Source organism: Octodon degus, unplaced genomic scaffold (assembly GCF_000260255.1).
Source record: "Octodon degus isolate 3935 unplaced genomic scaffold, OctDeg1.0 scaffold00169, whole genome shotgun sequence".
Taxonomy (NCBI): domain Eukaryota; kingdom Metazoa; phylum Chordata; class Mammalia; order Rodentia; family Octodontidae; genus Octodon; species Octodon degus.
Genome location: NW_004524745.1, coordinates 116,622 through 136,861, shown reverse-complemented (window position 1 = coordinate 136,861; position 20,240 = coordinate 116,622). Strand labels below are relative to the sequence as shown.

General features: G+C 42.9%; 1 protein-coding gene across 1 annotated transcript; it reads right to left on the bottom strand.

The window, feature by feature from the left end:
- Positions 1 to 76: 76 nt before the first annotated feature.
- On the bottom strand, positions 77 to 15,766 carry LOC101586460. Its single transcript, XM_023703370.1, has 14 exons — positions 15,300 to 15,766; positions 14,667 to 14,744; positions 14,348 to 14,430; positions 13,620 to 13,706; positions 13,435 to 13,548; positions 5,708 to 5,835; positions 4,426 to 4,634; positions 4,271 to 4,354; positions 3,682 to 3,742; positions 2,999 to 3,069; positions 2,292 to 2,540; positions 1,510 to 1,737; positions 1,169 to 1,431; positions 77 to 227 (listed from the first exon to the last, which is right to left on the bottom strand). Exons 1-14 carry the CDS (start codon positions 15,447 to 15,449, stop codon positions 179 to 181), a joined length of 1,854 nt encoding a protein of 617 aa, XP_023559138.1. The 5' UTR covers positions 15,450 to 15,766; the 3' UTR covers positions 77 to 178.
- Positions 15,767 to 20,240: the final 4,474 nt, after the last annotated feature.

The window sequence follows — 20,240 nt, the reverse complement described above, 5'->3', positions numbered from 1 at the left end:
AAACCGGTAACTATTGCCCTATGTCTTATGTTATACATCTCTCCTAAAAGTAGTATTCCCTTGGTCTCCTGAGTATCTTAATTCCGTAACATTTCTTTCAGCTGTTGTCAGTATTGTTACTTATTTTGGAAACTCCATGGAGTTAAGACTTCTTTGTCACAGAGCTTTTGAAATTTTCCTAAAGCATAAAACTTGGACTATAGAGAATAAAGTCTTGAAAATAGAAGGTACTGTATCCAGCAGAAGAAACTAGACAAAGAAAATTTTAAGACTGTGAATGTGGTTTTGATTCTTATTTCCTCTTTTTTTTTTTTTTTGAGGAACCGGGGATTGGACTCAGGCCCTTGCGCTTGCCAGGCAAGCATTTCTGCTGAGCTGTCTCCCCGGCCCCTCTTATTTCCTCTTGATCCTATGATACTCTGCCCTTTGAAGTCCTGGCCAGAAGAATGCCACACTCTTACTTCCATAGTAGAACACCTGTTACGCTTGTCAAAATAGGAGTTCAGAAACTAGGGATATAGCTCAGCAGCACAGCACCTCCCTGGCAAGCATGAGGTCCTAAATTTGATCTCTGGAACCAAAAAAAGTTCTAGGGTAGGTATAGTTCAGTGGTTGAACAAATGCTTTGTAATTTTGATGCAAAGTGGATTTTCTTTTTTATGTTTTTGGTACAAGGTCTCACTAGACAGCTCAGCCTTGTAGCAATCCTGTTTTCAGCCTCCCCAGTGCTGGGATTACAGGTGTGTGCCACCGCTCCTGATCTCCATGGCCAGCTCAGTGCGCTGGGGAGCAGGGCCAGCGCAGGATCAACCTTGGACTTGCCAGGCAGGCACTTAGTCCACTGAGCTATTCTCACCAGCCCTGCAAAGGGAATCTTAGAAAACTACTGTAATGTGCAGCTATAGCCAACTTCATTTTAAAATTCTAATTTAGTCGATAGTCCTTTGATTTAACATCTTCAGCTTCCATTGCTTCATCTTTGAAATGAAGTCAAGTAATACCTAAGTAGGTTGACTGTAGTTTTGACAAAATACCAGAAAAGACAAAATGAAGTATTACCTCTCAGGTACTTAGTGGAAACTGGCACAGTGAGATGTGGTTAGTAAGGCAATTGATCGCCTATAATGAGGTTCTACTTTGTTGTCATATCGCACCCTCTCCCTTCTAGGACTCTTGAGAATGAGAAGGAAGGAAACTTCCCTTGAAGGGTTCCTGATCACCAACTTGCTCTCCAAGACATGTGTCCAGTGTGACTGCCCCAGGCTTGCTTGCACACTGCTGAAGCTGCAGCTGCTGGTTCTGGGCTTGGAGCTCCTGGTTCTTTGAGGCCAGATGAATAGTGTCTTGCAGCACATGAGCCAGCAGGCCACGAAGATGGTGCTCTGTAGTTGTGGCCTTTTCCTCCCATAGCCCCTGCCAGGCTCGGAATACCTGTGCCCAGATTCACAGATGCCTGTCAGCCAGCCAACCTTGACACCAGCTCAGGGCCTGCCATCTGTCCCCACTGACCTGAAGCATGTGGCATGTCTGAACACGAGTGGCTTGTACATGCAAGTCGTATAGAGTTGCCAGGTCCTGCTCTGCCGTATCCCGCTCTGCCTGGAGGGCCTCCACCTGGAGCCTCAGCACTGTCTGCTCCCAGAGCCATCTCTGTCTCTCTTCGCTGAGCTGCAGAGAAGATAATTTATAGCCACTAAGTGCCAGCAGTATGCCATGCTGTTTGCTAAACACATAATTGTATTATTTATTAACCTTACAGGGTAGTTGCCATTTTACAGATTTGGAAACTGAATCAGGGAGGTGACCTAATTTGTCCAGATTCCCATAGCTAGTAAGGGACAGAGATGGCACGTACCTTTCAATAGTTCCCTAATCGTTAGGGTAAAATCCAAAACCCAGAGATGTGATGCACTTTCTCTTCAGCCTTACCTGTGACTACACAGTAGGCTCAAGTCAGACAGGACAGTTTGTAGTTCTCAGAGCTTATTTTGCCATTGCTTACCTGTAGACTTAACACAGTTTTATTCAGAGAACATCACCACTCCCTCCACCACCACCACATAAATTTTGTTTCTTAATTCAGTCAAACAAGTTACATTTACTGGATGTTCTTATGGTAAACACTGACTGCCCTTGTGGGGCTGAGTCTTAATTTCTTTTGGCTGATTTCTGTGTGTCCTCGGTCTGTCTAATGCCATGTGTGATCCATTCCAGCCTTGGTGATGTGTTCTTTGTTTCCACAATCCCTAGCTCTCCTGCCACTGCAGCACAGGTAGAGGATTGCTTCTCTATCCCATACAAGGCTTTGAGGGCCATGAGATGCTGTGGACCAGTAAGTTTTGATTGATGATGGATCGTAGTCCCCTACTTACTTTTTTTATCTGCTCCTCAGTCACAGGGCCTTTGACGTGTCCACCTGCACTGTCCTGTCCCAAGTGTTTCAACTCCTCTTGGATCCAAATTTGGTGCTGCTGTTGCAGTCTTTGCCTCTGGGCCTGGGCCAGAAGGAACTGCAGGGCCACATCTGGGGCCTGGCAGGCCTAGAGAATGTTAACTTAGGTTCAGACAAGTTCATATATACATAGCTTGGAACAGAGGGCCCAGCTTTTCCCAAAGAGCCTAATTTCTAGGGATGCTATCAGTACTACACCTAGGGAAAAAAAAAAAAAAAAAAGAACTACATCTAGGGCCTTACCTTGAAGAGCCTGTAGCGTGGGCACAGACTCAAGAGGCCATGGTAGGAGAGAGAAGTCCTTGGCATTGCCCATAGTATATCAGAGGCCCTGGAAATCCCACAACCCTAATCCAGCCCAGAATGAAAATAGCCTTTCCCAGAACTTTCTGGGATTCAGTAGCCCTTCAAGTCCTTTATTGCTGGTAGCTCTATATTCCTCCATAATGTCAGGGTGGGGAAAGCAGGAAGCAGGTTAGATGGTCTCTGGGACTCCTGACTCCCCTCCACAGTTTCCAGTCATTCCTGGGGTATGTGAGGTATTACCTGGTCTTCAGAGTTGCTGAGGGAATGCTTTTGATGGAGCCCAGGCCCTAGAAATGCTGTTCTTCCTGCCACTAAAGGAAAATAGACCAACACGGAGGGGAACACACAGACACACACACACACACACGAGCTAGCCTCCAAGTTCCAGATCCACGTTGGCATTCCCCCTTTAGACTTAAGCTATAGCTACAGTTGAGTCTGTCATCTGCTGAAACTATATTAGGAATGGCAATTCCACACCTTTCCTCCCAGAACACTTTAGGCTAATCACAGGGATTTGGAATGGGACCAACATCCATCCCATTGTTAGGTGTATAACCTCAGGCAGTTAACTAGCCTTTGAGTCTCCATGTACTCTGTAAAGCAGAGATGATAAAAATTGTGGACAGCTTGAAATGTAATGGCCTAAAATACTTGATCAATAACTGGGAGTAATGCCTAATTCTCCTACCCCAGGACTGTAAACACAGTTTAAGGAAAGAGGACCAAGAGAGATAGGGTTTTAAATACCCTACAAGAAATCATGGAGACAGCATCCCTTTCTCCTCTAGAAAGGCCATGCCTAAGAGGATACAAGAGTGCTGGATTAGGAGTCTAATAAGAGTTTGAGTATGATTGCACCTCTGCTGCTGCTGATTGTGTTGGTGACTGGGCTATTCACATCTCAGCCTCAGTTTTCTCACCTGACAAATGGGAGCAGTGTCTTCTCCCCTGCTTACAGTACTTCAGTGGCTTGCCTTGGACCTTGAAGACAGTCAGAACCACTCAATAGGTTTATAAAGCCCTTTCACAGCTGCTCCCTGCTTTGCTTTCCAATCTTTCTCCCGTGAAAAGTTAAAGTTTCTCTTTAAACTGCACTCTCCAGCAAAGTGAGCTACTTTCAGTCACCCAGAGACATCAAGTGCTCATTCACCTCTTGAGTCTCTCCTGTTATTTTCTTCCTAGAACATTCTTCACTCATCTTTGCTAACCCATAATCACTTCCTCCATGAAGTCTTCCTTCCTCTCTTGCCCAAGCTAACTTAGATGCTTGACAGAAGCAGATGTTTATAAGCCTTTCAGAGCACCAATCATAGTGTTGTAATTGTTTCTTCTCAGAAGGTAATAAGTGCCACAAAGACAGGAAATGCTTAGGGCTGACATAGCACTATCCCCAACATATAATAGATGGTCAGTGAATGTTGTAGAATCAATAAATCAAAGAACAAATAGAATGCTATGTAAACAAGCTGACATAAATTGAGTCCTAAGAAGTTGGAGGCAAAGACATACCTGTGGCTCTAGGAGCTCCTCCACCTTGGCTGTGGCCCCTTTGGGTACTGGGCCTCTTGGATACTGGCTCCAGGCCTTTACCACCTATAGAAAAAAGCTCAGAGTGGGCCCTGATCATTGTTGGTCCAGGAGCCCCCAGGCCTCACCTTGATCACCTGTAGCTCCCGGAGTGCCCTGCCCAGCTGCCTAAGCCTTTCATCTGTCAAGGTGTTTCCAAGGAGGCCTAAACGCAGGGTCTTCAGGCCAGCTCGGCGGACCCGGGCCTCTTCTACTGCGTTCCACAGGATGGGCTTCACCTGTTTCACTTGCATCCTTCTTTGTGAGGCCCCCAGCAGAGCACCCTGAAGCAAACTCAGGGAGCTACCTGTAAGGGGAGACTCATAGTGGATTTCTTTTCCTGTGAACTCCAGGGCACACTGCCTATAATACTTTAAAATTCCATTAAGACCATCATTCTTCAAAATAACTTTTATTAGACTTTCACATGTGCTTGATGACACTGTGTTAAGGCTTGTCATAGATTACCTCTTTTTATTCATAGCAACTCTGATCAGTCCTGCCTCCCTCACATTTTCCAGATGAGATGACTGAAGTGTGGAGAGGTCAAGGAACTTCTTGGTGAGTGGCAGAGTTGACACGTCCAGTTCTGTCTGACACGAAAGCCTCTGCTCTTAATCATGATACCAAGCTGGCCTATTGGTAAATGCATGACTGCTTTATCTAGAAGAGTGTGAACTGCTCCAACTTGTCTTCATTTCATACAGCCTGGCATAGGGTGAGGTCTGGGAACTTACTGGCCAAAGGAAGACGTGTTTGTTTATTTTTGAGTCAGAGTCCATTTTTTAAAAACTCTTGTTATGGCAAGTTAAAAAAACATTAAAAGTATAAGAAATGTATCATCCTATATAGTATCACTTATTTTTGGCTTTTTTTGTTTGTCTTTGGAGACAAGGTCTTGCTGTGTCATTCAAGCTGGCTTTGAATTCACATGGAGGGGGCCAGGGATATAGCTCAGTGGCATAAGTACCTACCTGAATTCACATGGAACTCACTACTATGTAGCTCAGGCTAGCCTTGAGTTCTTAGCAGTCCTGCTTCAGCCTCCTGAGTGTTAGGTTTACAAATGTGTGCCACTATACCCAGCTAATGGGACCTTTCTGAATGCTGGCCTTCCCAGAGGGTCATATTCATTCTCTCTCTCTCTCTCTCTCTCTCTCTCTCTCTCTCTCTCTCTCTCCCTTCCACCCTCCTCTCTGGGTTGGGATTGGGCAGGGGCTCATTCAGTGACAGGATGAGGCAGTTTTAAGCCCTCATCCTAGAGAGTAGTGATGGCAAACCTTTCAGTGATACAAACAGCCCACTGTGGCACATGTGCCCTAGGTTCACCACTACTATCCTAGAGCTTCCCAAATGATCCCACAACCTCCCCCCAGTCACCTTGGGGGTCCAGACGGAGGAGTAGGCCACCATAGTTGTTTCCTTCTAGGAGCTGTGAGACAATCCAAGGCAGAGAGCCCTCGATCTCTCCAACCTCACCAGCCAATACCCTCAGTAGGGGGCAGTCTCTGCAAAAGGAAGGGAAAAAGAAAAACAGAGGATAGGGCAAGAAACTGAGCAGGAAAAAAGGGGGAAAAAAACTGAGCAGAATCACACTCTAATGGGCAAACTTACTATTTCCTACAACTTCTGCACACCACCAGATTTGCAGCTTGGCATCGATGTTTATTTTGTTGCTTTTATTTAAAATTTAGAGAAGTAATACATTCTCATGTATATTTGTTAGTCTTCTCTTGTTGCTGGGACAAATGCCTGACACTCAAGCTTAGGGAAGGAAAGGTTTATTTAGCTCACAGTTACTGCAAGTTTCATAGTTTAAAGCAGACTAAATTACATAGCAAGACCTCAAGACACTGCCGTCCCACGTACAAGGTTTGGAAGAGAGGCTGGCATGCTGTGGTGTCCAGGATGATCCGCTCCATACCTCCAAGAGAGGCCACCAGGCCTGGGGGTAGGGAGTCAGGGAGGCGCTGGCTGTCAGTTTAAGGGTTGGCACCTCTCTGGCCACCCCCTCAAGCCCCTCCCTGGATCCTCTGGCTCCATCCCTCAAGCCATATGCTGCTCCTCAAGCACAACCACCTCATGATTTACATGAGGCTTTGGGGGGACAACTAGATGCAAACCATAATGTCATGGTACAAATTTTTTTTTTTTTTGAATTTGGATGGTACAGAATTTTATATCTAAAAGTGACTTGTATCAGAATACATAAAGAGCTTTTAGAACTCATTAACAAAAAGATAATCCAAATCAAGATCAGTAAAGGTAGGGCCTGCCAAATAGGGTAGCAGATTAAAGCACCTGCAAGCAGTCACAGGGGCCAGGGGTTCGATCCCTGGGCATGCTGTGCCAGCCCCACCCCCGGGGCTGCTGAGACAATTGAGACTAGTGGTGTACACCTGTAATCCCAGCTCTTTGAGTCCAATCTAGTAGTGAGACCCTGAACATCCTGTAGACCCTTACCTAAAATACAAAAAAAAAAAAAAAAGATCAATAAAGGGGCAGGCATGGTGGCACACCATGTGCTGGTAATCCCAGCACTTGAGAGGCTGAAACAGGAGAATCACCATGAGGCCAGCCTGGGCTATAGTAAGTGAGCACAAGGCCAGCCTGAACTGCATAGTGAGAACTTGTCTCAAAACAAAACATGCAAGGACCTGAGTTTGATCTGAGTACCACATGCCATTCAAGCCCTGGAAGGCCTGTAATTCTAGCTCTGGGGATGCTGAGACAGGAGGATCACTATGAGCCTGAACTGCATGTGAGACTCTGTATCAAATAAATAAATAAATAAATAAATAAATAAAGGTTAAAGCAAGGTGGCATTGGTGAAAATACTACACTAAGGAACTCCAGACATCCATCTAGCACCAGAAACACCTGACAAAAGTGAACAGAATCAACTCATATAATCAACTCAACTTAACTCTGGGAGACTTAGAGGTCTAGGGCACCCAGATGAATGCTCCACCAGGAGACAAGCAACTTAAACACAGTGAGAGTTCTTTGTGGGTGTTAAGACTCACTATAGCACATATCTGTTCCCAGCACTGAGAGATTTTGTTTGTTTGTTTAGTTGGTTTTGGTACTAGGAATTGAATCCAGGGCCTTCACACTAAGCTATTTTATTTTTTTGTTTTGAACTCACTAAGTAGCTCAGGCTGGGCTCAAATTCACAGTCCTCCTGACTTAGTGTTCTCGAGTGCTGTGATTGTAAGTGTGCACCATCATGACCAGCTCAAATGGAACTTCTTTTTGTTTTGCATGAGTGGTTGGTTACACATAGGATATTCCTTGAAAACACTGAAAGGCAAAAATAACAAACCAAAGCTTCTTGAAATAAAAATAACAATTGAAGCAAATTACATACTCATAGAAAGAATAAGAGGAAAAATTAGGGAATGAGATTTCTGGTTTTTTTAAGTTTCTGTTTATAATGTGGAACCTAGAAAACACACTCATGGCAGGCTTCGCACATGGAAGAGACCCAAGAGTACTAAGCTGTAACATCTGACTGAAATGTAGGACAAGGCAGAGCTGTAAATGGCCTAGGAGGGAGGAACTCAACACATAAAGCTGATTTGCAGAGATCTAGAGAATTTTTATTTTTATTTTCCTTTAATCTTTTTTACTTCTCATTTGTTTACTTCCTACCTCTTTTTTTTTTTTTTTTTTTTTTTTTTTTTTGCATGCATGCCCTGTCTTGTGCTTTTTTCTCTTGGGTTTCCAAAAGTACAGACCCCATTCATTTAAAGACTTCTATGTTGAGTTACTGGCCAGCCAGTGAGATGAGAGAATGAAGGCTTTTGTGACCACACAGAATGTAATTTTTCAGAAGTTGTTTAGAAAAATGACTAGGCAAACAGATGGCCACAACCCACCACAAGCAAGAGCAAATCCTAGGTTTTTTTTTGTTTTTTTTTTTTTTTTTTTTTTGCTCCGAATGCCCTCATGGCTGGTTTGGCTGGCTGGAGAGTTGTGGAGATCGAACTACAGCAACCTGAGGCTGACAGCTTTGTGGAAGCAGCCACTTAAACAACTGAGCTAAGGCCAGGCCCCTAGAGCAAATCCTAGAGAGTATAAAGACTCTGATTCCTACAGTAACCATATTGTAATATCCTAAATGTCAAAAAACTAAACTAAAGGAAGAGAGACCTAGGAGATCAATATGACAAATACAAAAAAAATGACAAGTACAATCTTACAAAAATATGAAAAATAATCTACTTTCAACAAAAAAACAGATGCATGCCAAAGAATAAGAAAGTATGGCTCATAGGAATAAAAAGGAATGAACATAAACTATCTTGCAGGATACATAAATGTCAAACATTGAATTTACTAGACAAATTTAATTATTTCAGACAACTGAAATAAATCAAGTCATGATCTCTCAAATAATAGACTGTTAACAGAGAAAAATTAGCAGATCCCAAGAGACCTGTGGAACAACATCAAGTGTGCTAACATATGTATACTTCAGATGCCAAATGGAAATGAAACAAAGGAACAGAAAGAATATTTAAAGAAATAATGGTCAAAAAAGAAGAAATAATTTTCAAAAATCCTGTCAAGAGGACCTAAATGAAATGAACAGTCTCCTAAAAACACATAATTACAAAACTGACCCAACAATAAATAGAAACTTTGAGTAAAATTATAACAAGACAAATGACCCAATTAAAATAGGCAGAGGATGTGAAGAGATAGTTTTCTAAAGAAGAGACAAGAATGGCCAATAAGCACACATAAGCATTCTCATCTTCATTAGTTATTAAAGAAATGCAAATGACAATTAACCACTAAGAAGAATGTATGCAGTGTGTTAGTTATTGAAACTGTCCTAGCGATTTGATTTGAAACTGTCTCATTGCTATTTGTTTATCAATAAAATTATGAAAAAAAAATAAAGTGAAACAGGAGCGGAGTTTCCTAATCAGACAAAAAAAAAAAAAAAAAAAATGCAAATGAAAACCTCAGTGTGATACTACTCCCAACCACTAGGTGCTATAGCCATAATTTTAAAAGCATAAAAAATGTTGATAAGGATGTGGAGGAACTAAAGCCTTCATACGTTGCTGCTGTAAATATAAGCTAGTATAATACTGTGAAAAATAGTCCAGTGGTTCTTCAAAGGTTAAACAGAGGAATTGGAGTTGTCACTCAGTAGCACAGTATTTGCTTAGCCTATACAAAGCCCTGTAACCAATCTCCAGCACCATGAAAAGTAAAATAAAATACACATAGAATTACCACATGACCCAGCTATTCCACTCCTGGGTATATACTCAAAAGAATTGAAAAGGGGTATTCAAACAAGTACTTGTGCATGAATATTCATAGGAAAGGAATATGACAATACCAGTAGTCATCAACTGACCACCACAAAAGTGGCACATCTGTACATTAGAAGCTTATTTGACCATAAAGAGGAATGTTATATACTACAATATGGTAAACCTTGAAAACAATTTTCTAAATGAATAAGCTAGACCAAAAAGGTCACACATTGCATGTATGTATTTATATGAAGCAAATGAATCCATGGAGATTCATTGGTTAAATTGTGTTTGGCAGGGGCTGGAGAAAGAAAAACTGCAGAATGACTGCATAGTGTGTCCAAGAGTTCCCTTTCAGGTGATGAAAAATGTCTTGGAACTAGAGAGTTGCAGAACATTGCAAATGTACTAAATGTTGCTAAATTGTATATAACATGATTAATAGCTAATTTTGTGTAATGTGAATTTTACCTCAATAAAGACAAAATTTAAAATTGAATTAACCATGTAAGTCTGGTGTTGTGGCACACACAGTAATCCCAGCACTCAGGAGGCTGAGGCAAGAGGGTTGCCATGAGATCCAGGCCAGTGTGTGCTACAAAGTGAGTTCAAAACCAGCTTGGACCTTGACATAGGCAGACCCTGTGTCAAAAAATCAAAACAAATAAATAAATAAATATTAAGTTATCATATGACCCACCAATATCACTTTTCAGTATGTACCTGGGAGGATCGAAAACATATGTCCAACAAAAACTTGTACATGAATGTTTGGTGCAGCGTTGTTTACAATAACTAAACATGGGAACAACTCAAATTTCCCTCAGTGGAGAAATGATACAGGTAATATGGTATATTTGTACAAAGGGATATTACAACTTGAATGAACCTTAAAAATATGTTATTTTTATTTTTAAGTATTTAGTACAGGGTCTACAGGGTCTCACTACATAGATCGGACTCCTGTTTTCAGCTTCCCAAATGCTGGGATTACAGGCACTACCACGCCCAGTCTCAATCACCATTTCAGCGCACCCTGGGGGCAGAGCCAGCATGGCGCTCCAGGGATAGAACTCAGGCCACTCTGCTCTGCTTAAGCAAGTGCTTTTGTCCACTGAGCTATCTGACTGGCCCCCAAAATATGATGTTAAATGAAAAAACTATACACAAAAGATCACATATGGCATGATTTTATTTACTGTATATGAAAATGACCAATATAGACATATTTTTAGTTGAGTTGAGATGAGTTGTTTCGTTTAGCTTAGTTTTATTTTGAAATAGGATCTCACTATGTAGTTTAGGCTGGTCCTGAACTCACTGTGTAGCCCAGGATGACCTTGAATTCACAGTGACTCTCCAGCCTCAACCTTCTAAATCCTGAGATTATAGGTGTGGCCTATCATCTTTTCTGGTCATGTCTTTTTTTTTTTTTTGAGAACTGGGGATTGAACTCAGAACTCAGACCCTTGTGCTTGCCAGGGAAGCACTTATTCTACTGAGCCATCTCCCCGGCCCCTGGTCACATCTTTATACACAGAAAAATCAGTGAAAAATCATATTAATCAGTAGGGATTGTATTAATTATATTTTAGCATAGCTAGCTATTTTTTTAAAAAAAGAAATCTTACCCAATGAAAAAGAGAAATGAAAGAAAACAGTGCAATAGTCTAGAACTTAGGGAAGTTTTTCCCTTTTTTTTCTGTCTATATTTCTGTTTGGGCTGAGGGAAAGCAGGGTGTGGAAGGTCTGCAAAAAAAAAAAAGTATCTTTTTTTGGAGAGAGGAAAATGTTCTAAAACTATTAATAAAATAATCTTCAGATGTTCTAATTTTAGTTATTGGACAGAGAATGGAGCAGAAGAAAAGATAAGATAAGGGTTTATTTAAGCTGATAGCTTGTGACAAATCAACAAAGAGGAAACAACAAAGCTGCTCCACATTTCTTCCCTATGTGGTAAGAATAGCCATCAAGGCTCAATCACACTCAGCTTGCAAAACCAACCAAGAAAAAAGCAATAGCAACTCCCTTGTAGACTAGCTTCTATGGGGGCTGGGATTTTCTTCTCCCCAGAGTTTCATTTCAAATAGCCTGGCTTCTTAAATCTGGCAAACATTTTCCAACTACTATTTTCCTGTACTGCTGATGGCTCAGAAAATTTCTCCCATAATAGGTCCTTTTATTTTTATCTAGCACCTGTAACATATCAATAATCCCTTTTATTTCAGATATCTCCTATTTTTTATTTAACATTAGTGCTGAGCAATGCACAATTTTGTGAGTATGCTAAGAGCTACTTAGCTTATTCATTTAAGGGAATAAACTTTATGGTATATTAATTATTTCAACATAACTAGCTTTTTTTTTTTTTAAGGACTCTTGGGGCTGGGGAGATGGCTCAGAGGATAAGCACTTCCCTGGCAAGCACAAGAGCCTGAGTTCAATGCCCAATTCCTAAAATAAATAAAATAAAAAAGGACTCTTACACAATGAGAGAGAGAGAGAGAGAGAGAGAGAGAGAGAGAGAGAGAGAGAGAGAAATAAAACAGTGGGATAGTCTTGAATTCAAAGTACTTTTTCTTTTTTTTTTTTTTTTTCTGGTATCAAGAATCAAACTCAGGACCTTAGGCTTATCAGGCAGGCTGTGTGCCACTGAGCTATATCTCCAGCCCAGGACTTCTAAATTTGACAATGTTTCAATGATATTATAAATTTTTAAAATTAATTTTAAATTTTTAGTTTCTAGTGCCATATGATTGGAGATTGAGGTTGTACCCAGCCTGTGGCTCTAACCCAGAGTCTTTATATTGTGCGACATCCCCAGGTCCTTTTATTTTTAATTTTGAGATAGGGCCTCGCTAAGTTGTTAAATTGCCCAGGGTGGGCTCTATTGTGATCCTCCTGTCTAAGCCCGGAAAATGTTAGCATCCAGACTTGCTCCACCACACTTGTATTCATTATTTTTTAGCACTGAGAAAAAGGTATGGATTGGGGCATACTGATACAGTTACTTGGGAAATTTCCAATCTTGGTTTTTGGACATTTAGGTTCTTTAATTGTTTGTAGTTTGATATAATAGAAGGAAAGTAAGTGGCTGGACATGAATTAGAAATGTAAAAATTGGGGCTGGGGAGATAGCTCAGTAGAAGAAGTGCTTCTCTGGCAAGTGCAAGGGCCTCAGTTCAATCTCCGGTTCTGCCAAAAAAAAAAAAAAATAAATAATAATAATAATAATAATAATAATAATTAAAAAGTAGAGAAACAGTCTGAAAAAATCAGACAAAAATGCTTGAAGATACTATTTGCAAAGCTCCCGCCAATGCTTTTACCAACTTCTGAAAAAACAGTAACTGGAAAATGCACATATAGAAAGTGAGAGTGCAGTGGCCCGGGGTTCGGTCCTTTGTGTGTGCGCCCCCCCCTCCTGGTGTGCCCCCCAGGGCTCACTGAGACTGGGCATGTGCATGCCTGTAATCCCAGCACTTGGGAGGCTGAAAACAGGAGAATCACTACAAGTCTGATCTACAATGAAACCCTGTAGATCCTCTAGACCCTGTACTAAATACATTTAAAAAAAGAAAAGAAAGTAGCTAGCAATTTCATAAAATCTCTCTCCTGTTGCCTTTGACCACATCATTTGCCAACAAAGGATATTAGCCTGGACTCCAGGGTGCACAGCCATCAGTGCCGAAGAAAGGAGGAAAGATTTTGATGTTGCCCTAGGCCCAAGATGGCAAACCTTTCAGAACAGGGGTCCCATAGGTTTATCACAACCATATTTGCTACCCTCTCTCCTCCCAGTAGAATCAGAAAACTTCTCAGACTTACAGGCCTCCTGGGAGCTGCAAGATCCGCAAAGCACCTCTCCACACACCCCGGGTCCCAGACCACTCAGGAGGTTCAGGACCAGAACAGGAAACAGTGAGCGTCAGCAGACAAGTCCTGCAGAGGGTAGGGTAGGCTCAGGCCAAATGCCTAGGGAAGAGGGGTGCAAGGTGCCCTCTTGTGCTCACCTGCCTTCATGCACTGTAGCCTGCAAATACAGCTCTGAAGCAGCTCTTGAGTCAGACACCTCCACTTCACTGGTACCTTCCACCACCCTGAAGGAAGGGATTCTGGGCTGAGCTGCTAGAGTTCTGTTCTGACTCCTAGATTCTCCCGTGAAAGTGTCCTTGGCCTGTAAGAACAATCTTAGGGGCCTCAGGCCCAGTAGCCCTTCCTATGAGCCTCTCATCTTGATGATCTTGTTTTTCCTTGTGTAGTTTACCAGGGGTGGGAGCAGGGTAGTAGGTATTACCCCTTTTTCACAGATAGAGAGACTAAAGTCTTGCTTAGTGAGATACTCAGAAGTACCTAGTGTGAGAATGGACTGAGTCAGGACATGGGGGTGGGGAATGGAGTTGAAGAGTTGTAAGTGGAAAAGATCTAACTGGGGAGTGAGGAGTAAGAGGGCATATAGGATGAAGGCAAGAGTGTGGGAGGGGGTTTTGGGAACAGACTCAGGCCTTGTGAGTATGATGCCAAGCTCAGAGCTTCCTTTCTCTGGAATGGCAGTGTGTAGAAACCTCTAAGGGCTTGGTTTGGGGATGTCAGCCCTGCCTTAAGACAGCACCCTTGGGCTGCGGAGATGGCTCAGTGGAATAAGCGCTTCCCTGGCAAGTGCAAGGGCTGGAGTTCAATCCCCAGTTCCGCCAAAAAAAAAGACAGCAGCCTCAGCCCCCCTTGCGCCCTAACAACTCACAAGCCCAGAGGGGCCACCTCCAACACAGAAAGGTCCTCTAGTCCTGGACAGAGCAGGTCCTGGATCCTCCCGCTAGGGCTGATCTGGGATTACACAAACACATCTGTGTCAAGATGAGCCTTTCCCCCTCCCATGGGGGCCTGTGTAACTAAACATGGTACAAGAATTTATCCATTTCCTAGTCGGGGCAAAGGTGAGCCAAGAGAGGCAAAGAACAAAGAGGGACTGAACCCAAGCTCTTCTAGTTCCCCTCGGGCTCAGGCTCTTTCTGCGGTGTCATGTGACCTTGCCACATTCCCTCCTCCCCCAAGGGTCTCACCTGCACCAGGCTAAGGGTACTGAGCATGCAGTCAGAGCGATGGAGGAGCAGAGTTTGCTCAAACAGCACCTGCAGCAGCTAAGCAAAGGAAGTTGCTCAGTGGGGATAAGGAAAGCATCAGTCTCATCCAGCATTTCACAAGGATGACGTCTATTCCAGGCCTCGGGAGCATGGTGCCCAGAACAGATTCAGCCCAAGCCCTCAGATTCACAATGAGCCAGGTAAATGAGCCAGCATTTTCAGTGGGACCTTGGACTTGCAGAGTGGGGGCGATGACAAGGTTCTGAGGCAGCTATTTTGATTTGGGGACATTTTGATAAATGTCCCCACATTTATCTCACAACAAAACCTTTGAGTTTGTATTATTAGAATTACCAACAACTGTGAAAATTAGATTTGCTCCTTGCACAGCACACCTCCCTGACACTCACCATTCCCAGCTTCTCCCCTTTCCTGACTTCCCAATAGCTGTATAAACTGACACTGCCAAAACTTCCTTATGTACACAGGATGCGACAGCAGCTCCAATGAGGCAAACCCCATCTGGCTTAGGTAGGCAGGCAGATTCTCTTAAGTCTTCTGGAGGAGGTGACACCTGAGCCTCAAGAGACATGTGATCTGTTGACTCCTTACCTGTGGTACAAGTCGGGGTGCCTCTGTTTCCCGGCCCCGGAGAATCAGGGCTACATTGTACCCTCTGCCCACCAAAGCCAGTGTAGACTGGATTCGTGACAGCAGCTCTTGCTCTGCCTCCTGCAGGGTAAAATAGGCACACTCCACCATCTCAAGTTGCCCTGTGCCAGCCTGCCTTGAGCACAAGGCCTGGAGAGCAGTCAACTTCCCAGCATTTGGGGGCCTGAAGATTCCATCTTCCTCCCATCTCCTTCTCAGACCACCTTACCTGAGCAGCATCCAGGCCCAAGACTCTGTCAAAGGTGAAGCATTGTTCCTGTGGACAGAGCCCAGGTCAGCAGTGTCTTCTCCTCCCCTGCCCCACCCTACCCCATTTACCTGACTCTCCAGAGTTCTCGAAGGAAGCAAGCGAAGGCTCTTGGGTTCCTCCAAAAGAAGTAAAGGACTCTGGATCTCCTCAGGGTCTGAGAAGGGTGGGCTTCACATCAACTCTCGCAAGGGAAACCAAGCTTCAGGATTCCCACATTCTGCCTTCAGTGTGTACCTTGGCTTCCCTACCTTCACTGGTCTAGGCCTGCCTATTACAAAACACTCTCCTGGCTTTCAAAGCTTCTCACCTGAACCCCTCCTGAGCTCCACTTCTACCACCACAGTCAGCATGGTGAGTGGGCTGGGTGGGACAGTGTGGGCCTCCTGAGGTTCTTGGCCCACACCAGCCCCTGTGCTCAGTGCCTCTCCGGACTCCATGGCTTCCCAGCCTCTCAGGTTCCTCTTAATAATTCATGTCCTTCGACTGGGCTGGGGTCAGGTGACTCTGAACAGGTAAAGTATCAAAATAAGAAACACTCTTTTGTCTTCTGAGAAAACATTTGTTAAGCTTTTTGTTTAAAAAAACTTATTTTCTTTATTTTTGGCTTTTTGAGACAGGGTCTTGCTATGCAGTTCAGGTGGGCTTTGAATTCACTATGTAGGCTAGGCTGGCCTCAAACTTGTGATAATCTTCCTGTCCTAGCCTTCTGAGTGCTATACCACAGATGTGAGCCACCATGCCCAGCACTTTTATGAAAACTTTCAAATAAGTAATAGTGGAAAAAATAGTATAATGAACCACCAGATGCTTGGTTTCAGCAATTACCAACTTCTGGCCAGTATTATTTCTTCTGTTCCACTGTACATTCCCAGTGGATTCTTTCTTTCTTTCTTACCTTTTTTTTTTTTTTTTTTGGACCGGGGATTGAACTCAGACTCTTGCGCTTGCCAGGCAAGCACTTAATCTACTCTTTCCTTATTTTTGAGACAGGGTCTTGCTATGCAGTTCAGGCTGGCCTTGAACTCACAACAAGTGCTGGGATTACAGGCATGTGCCACCATGCCCGGCTCCCAGTGGATTATTTTAAAGCAATTCCCAAGCATTCTATTTTATCACTATATTTCAGTATATATTTCTAAAAGGTATCATTATTTATTTAATTTTTTGATATTAATTAATATACCATAAAATTTACCCACTTAAAGTGTGATTCAGCAAGGCATGGTTGTGCATACCTGTAATCCCAGCACTCAGGAGGCTGAGGCAGGAGGATTGCCATGAATTCATGGCCAGACTGGACTACATAGAGAGATCCTATCTAAATAAACAAAACAAAATGATCACTGATAGGATTGGCATATAGAGTATAATTCAATAACTTCTCAAAAACATTTCTCCTTAGTGTTTTTAGTACATGTATAGGTATGTGCAACTGGCACCACTGTTAATTTTATTACGCTTCTGGGATATTATAAAGAAGTGTGAAGGAGCAGGCCAAAATAGCTCAGCGGATGGCTGGAGGTTCGATTCCTGGGCCTGCCATCCCATCCCTGCCCCTGCAATGAGGTGGCAATTGAGACTGGGAGATTTCGTTATGTAGGCATGACCAGTTAGATCATTAGTGGTCATGTAACTGAATTCATTTCTCCAGAGGTTTGAGGACAAAGACTGACAATTCCAGCCCCCAATCACATGGTTGGATTTCTGACATTTAAAATGTAAAAGAAAGAAAGAAATGTCAGGTGCCTTCTCCATCCTGTAGCAATCTAGAGGCCCAGCCGATAATCACATGCAGGACAGTAAGGTGGCCTTGGACTAACTCAGTTTTCCCTGCTTGCTTGTATATGGCTCTCAAAAATACTTGTGGAATGATCTGGGAAGAAAAATGAATGAGCTGTGAATGCAACATCCTGTGATATGAAGGCACTCTGTGCTCTGTGCTCCATTTTCCCTAGAAATAGTATGTCCTTCAATGCTTTATCTCAGCAACTCCTTGCTCCCCCCAGGTATGAAACCTAAGATGATTTCTATCCTGAGTTCCATGGTGCAAGTGCAGCACACACAGACAAGATCTTAGCCATTTGGACTTTCCTCAGCCTTGGTGGGAACTGGTTTGCAATGAGTCCTAGGCTTCTGTTGTCCCTGGTTGCCTGTCTCTAAGTAGTAATCCCGCTTCATGTAACTTGTGTACAGGTTCTGTCTCACCAGACTGAGCAAGTAAAACAGCTTTGTACACTTTGTTAATAAAGCAGAGAGATTCTCATCATTCCGGAAGTTCTGGAGATTTTTGAAACTCTGCCATGAAATAAAGACAAAGATCAGATATATTTTTACTGTATCACTTGTAATGGTTGACTGATTGTATCAACTTGAGAAGTTCAAAAGCTTAACTAAATTGGCGCAGCAAAATAACACTGTACCTTTTGTTTCAATTATTTAATAGTTGGGTTTTTGTTGTTGTTGTTTTTTTACATTTTCAATGCTCATTGATTATACAAAGCCTAGCCAAAATAAGTGTCTACTCCTGTCAGGACCCATGTGTACTACCCCCAGTGCTATTCCCATTAGTTCAATACAATCTATGAAGCTTGCCATGCCTGAATTTGAGCCCAGCCAGAGCAACTTAGTGACTTAACAAGTTGTTGCCTTAATTTTTTTTTTTTGGAACAATAAACACTTTTTTTTTTCATGAGTTAAACCAGGAGGGAAGGTTTATTTGCCTTTCCAGGCCTTGATTTTTCTCAGAGAGAACTCCAGCTCTTTGCCCTCTAGCACATAGCCATCTGCTTCACCACGCTGGCCTGATCTTGACGCAGTGCAGGCAAGAAGCTTGTCCTACTGGAACTGCTCTTCCAGAAGACTGCTAATTATGGCGTTCTTTTTTCTTTCATCATACTTCTTTTGAATTTTCTTTGGTCATTTTTTGTTTAAAATCTCCTCCTCAGGAGTCAGCTTGGCCCCCTTTTTTCGGCCCAGGGGCAGTGCACTGTGGGATTCATGGGCCAGGGAAATAGCTCAGTAGAATAAGCGCCTACCTGGCAAGCGCAGGGTCCCCGGTACGGCAAAAAAAAAAAAAAAAAAAAAAAAAAAAAAAAAAAGGAAAAAAAATTGAAAAAAAAAACCCAAAACGGTGCTTGCAGGTTAGCTCCGTTGTTTAAACAGCCTGCTTGGGCAAACTCAGTCAGGAGCAGGGGACTGTGGTTCTATCCCCAGCTCCACAAATGTGCCAGACCCACCCTTAAGGCAGCCTAAGATAAACCCCCCCCCCCAAAAAAAAATTTCCTTCTCCATAGTTGGATTTGTACCACTGTCAGTACAGCATGCTGTCAATGAGCACAATGCAGTTCTTCACCAGGGTCTTAGTGCAGACCAGCTCATTATTAAATGGATTGTAAGCAACATCAATGATCCTTGTTTTTCAAGTACAACACTCAGAGCCCCAGGGCAAGTTTCCCACATCTAGCCACAGGGCTCAGTACTTCTTGTTGCCTTCCTGGAACTCAGATTGTGTGTATTCGGTGGGAGCCAATCTTAGTGCTGACAGCAGGGTGCCCCAACTCATACTTCTGCTTCTTGTGATAGGATTTTCTTTTGCCTCTGGTCTTGCGGCACTTGTGCCTGTTGCCCCCAGAGATGCCCATTGCTCGATGCCAGCTGGAAAGAGCAAGTTGTTGCCTTAAAATTAGCAAAATAAATAAATAAATAAATAAAGACAAGCTTTGGATGTATTTCAGTGCAAAGGGCCTGAGTTGAATCCTTAGTACAATAAATAAATAAAGAATAATCTATTAGGTAGCTATGTGGTAACCTTCTCTCTGGGGACTCTGCCCCAGAGTAATATGTTTAGATATCTACTTTGCTGCTGTATTCTACCTCTACTCCTTGGATCATGATCCAATGACCACCTCAAGATAACATCCTGGGAAATTCACTTCCAATTCTGGAATGTTGTTCTTCCATTGGGCATCAATATGTCTTACTTTAATGCATCTCTCGAATTTCCATGGTGATTTTCACAGATGCATCAAGCTAACAGACTAGTTTTCCATTGCCCTTCACCCACAAGTAGGTAAAAACTCAAATGCAGGAGAAAACAACATGCAATTCGACTCACTGAGCTGATTGGTTTTTACCTTCTTGTATCAGAATGGTGGCCTCCCAAACAAAATGCTGAATATTCACTTAGAACTACAGTACCAGTATAGAGACTGGGTGTGGTGGCACACACCTGAAACGCCAGCACTTAGGAGACTGAAAACAGGAGGATCATTATGAGTCTGATCTATGTAGGGAGACCTTGTACTAAATATGTAAATATAAATAAATAAATAAGTCTACAGTTCCATTATGAACCAGCAACTCTTCACTGGTCAGTAGAGAGCTATTTAGCTGGGTATAGTGGTGCACTCCTATAATCCCAGCACTTGGGAGGCTGAGTCAGTAGGATTGCCATGAGTTTGAGGCCATCCAGGACTACACAGTGAGTTCATGGCCAGCCTAAACTATATAATGAGACTCTGTCTCAAAAAAATAAATGAGGGCTGGTGAGATGGCTCAGTGGTCTAAAGCACCTACTTGGAACAAGCTTGGCAAAGCACAGGGACTGCGGTTCAATCCCCCAGCACCACATG

Bases quoted from the DNA above. Each gene is read 5' to 3' on its own strand.
- LOC101586460 (XM_023703370.1), bottom strand. From the start codon at position 15,449: ATGGTGGAGTGTGCCTATTTTACCCTGCAGGAGGCAGAGCAAGAGCTG. The intron at 2,541-2,998 runs GTAATACCTCAC...AACATTCTCTAG, and splicing joins TCAGCAACTCTGAAGACCAG to GCCTGCCAGGCCCCAGATGT. The intron at 1,738-2,291 runs TAGAGAAGCAAT...AATAAATAATAC, and splicing joins CCTCAAAGCCTTGTATGGGA to AATTATGTGTTTAGCAAACA.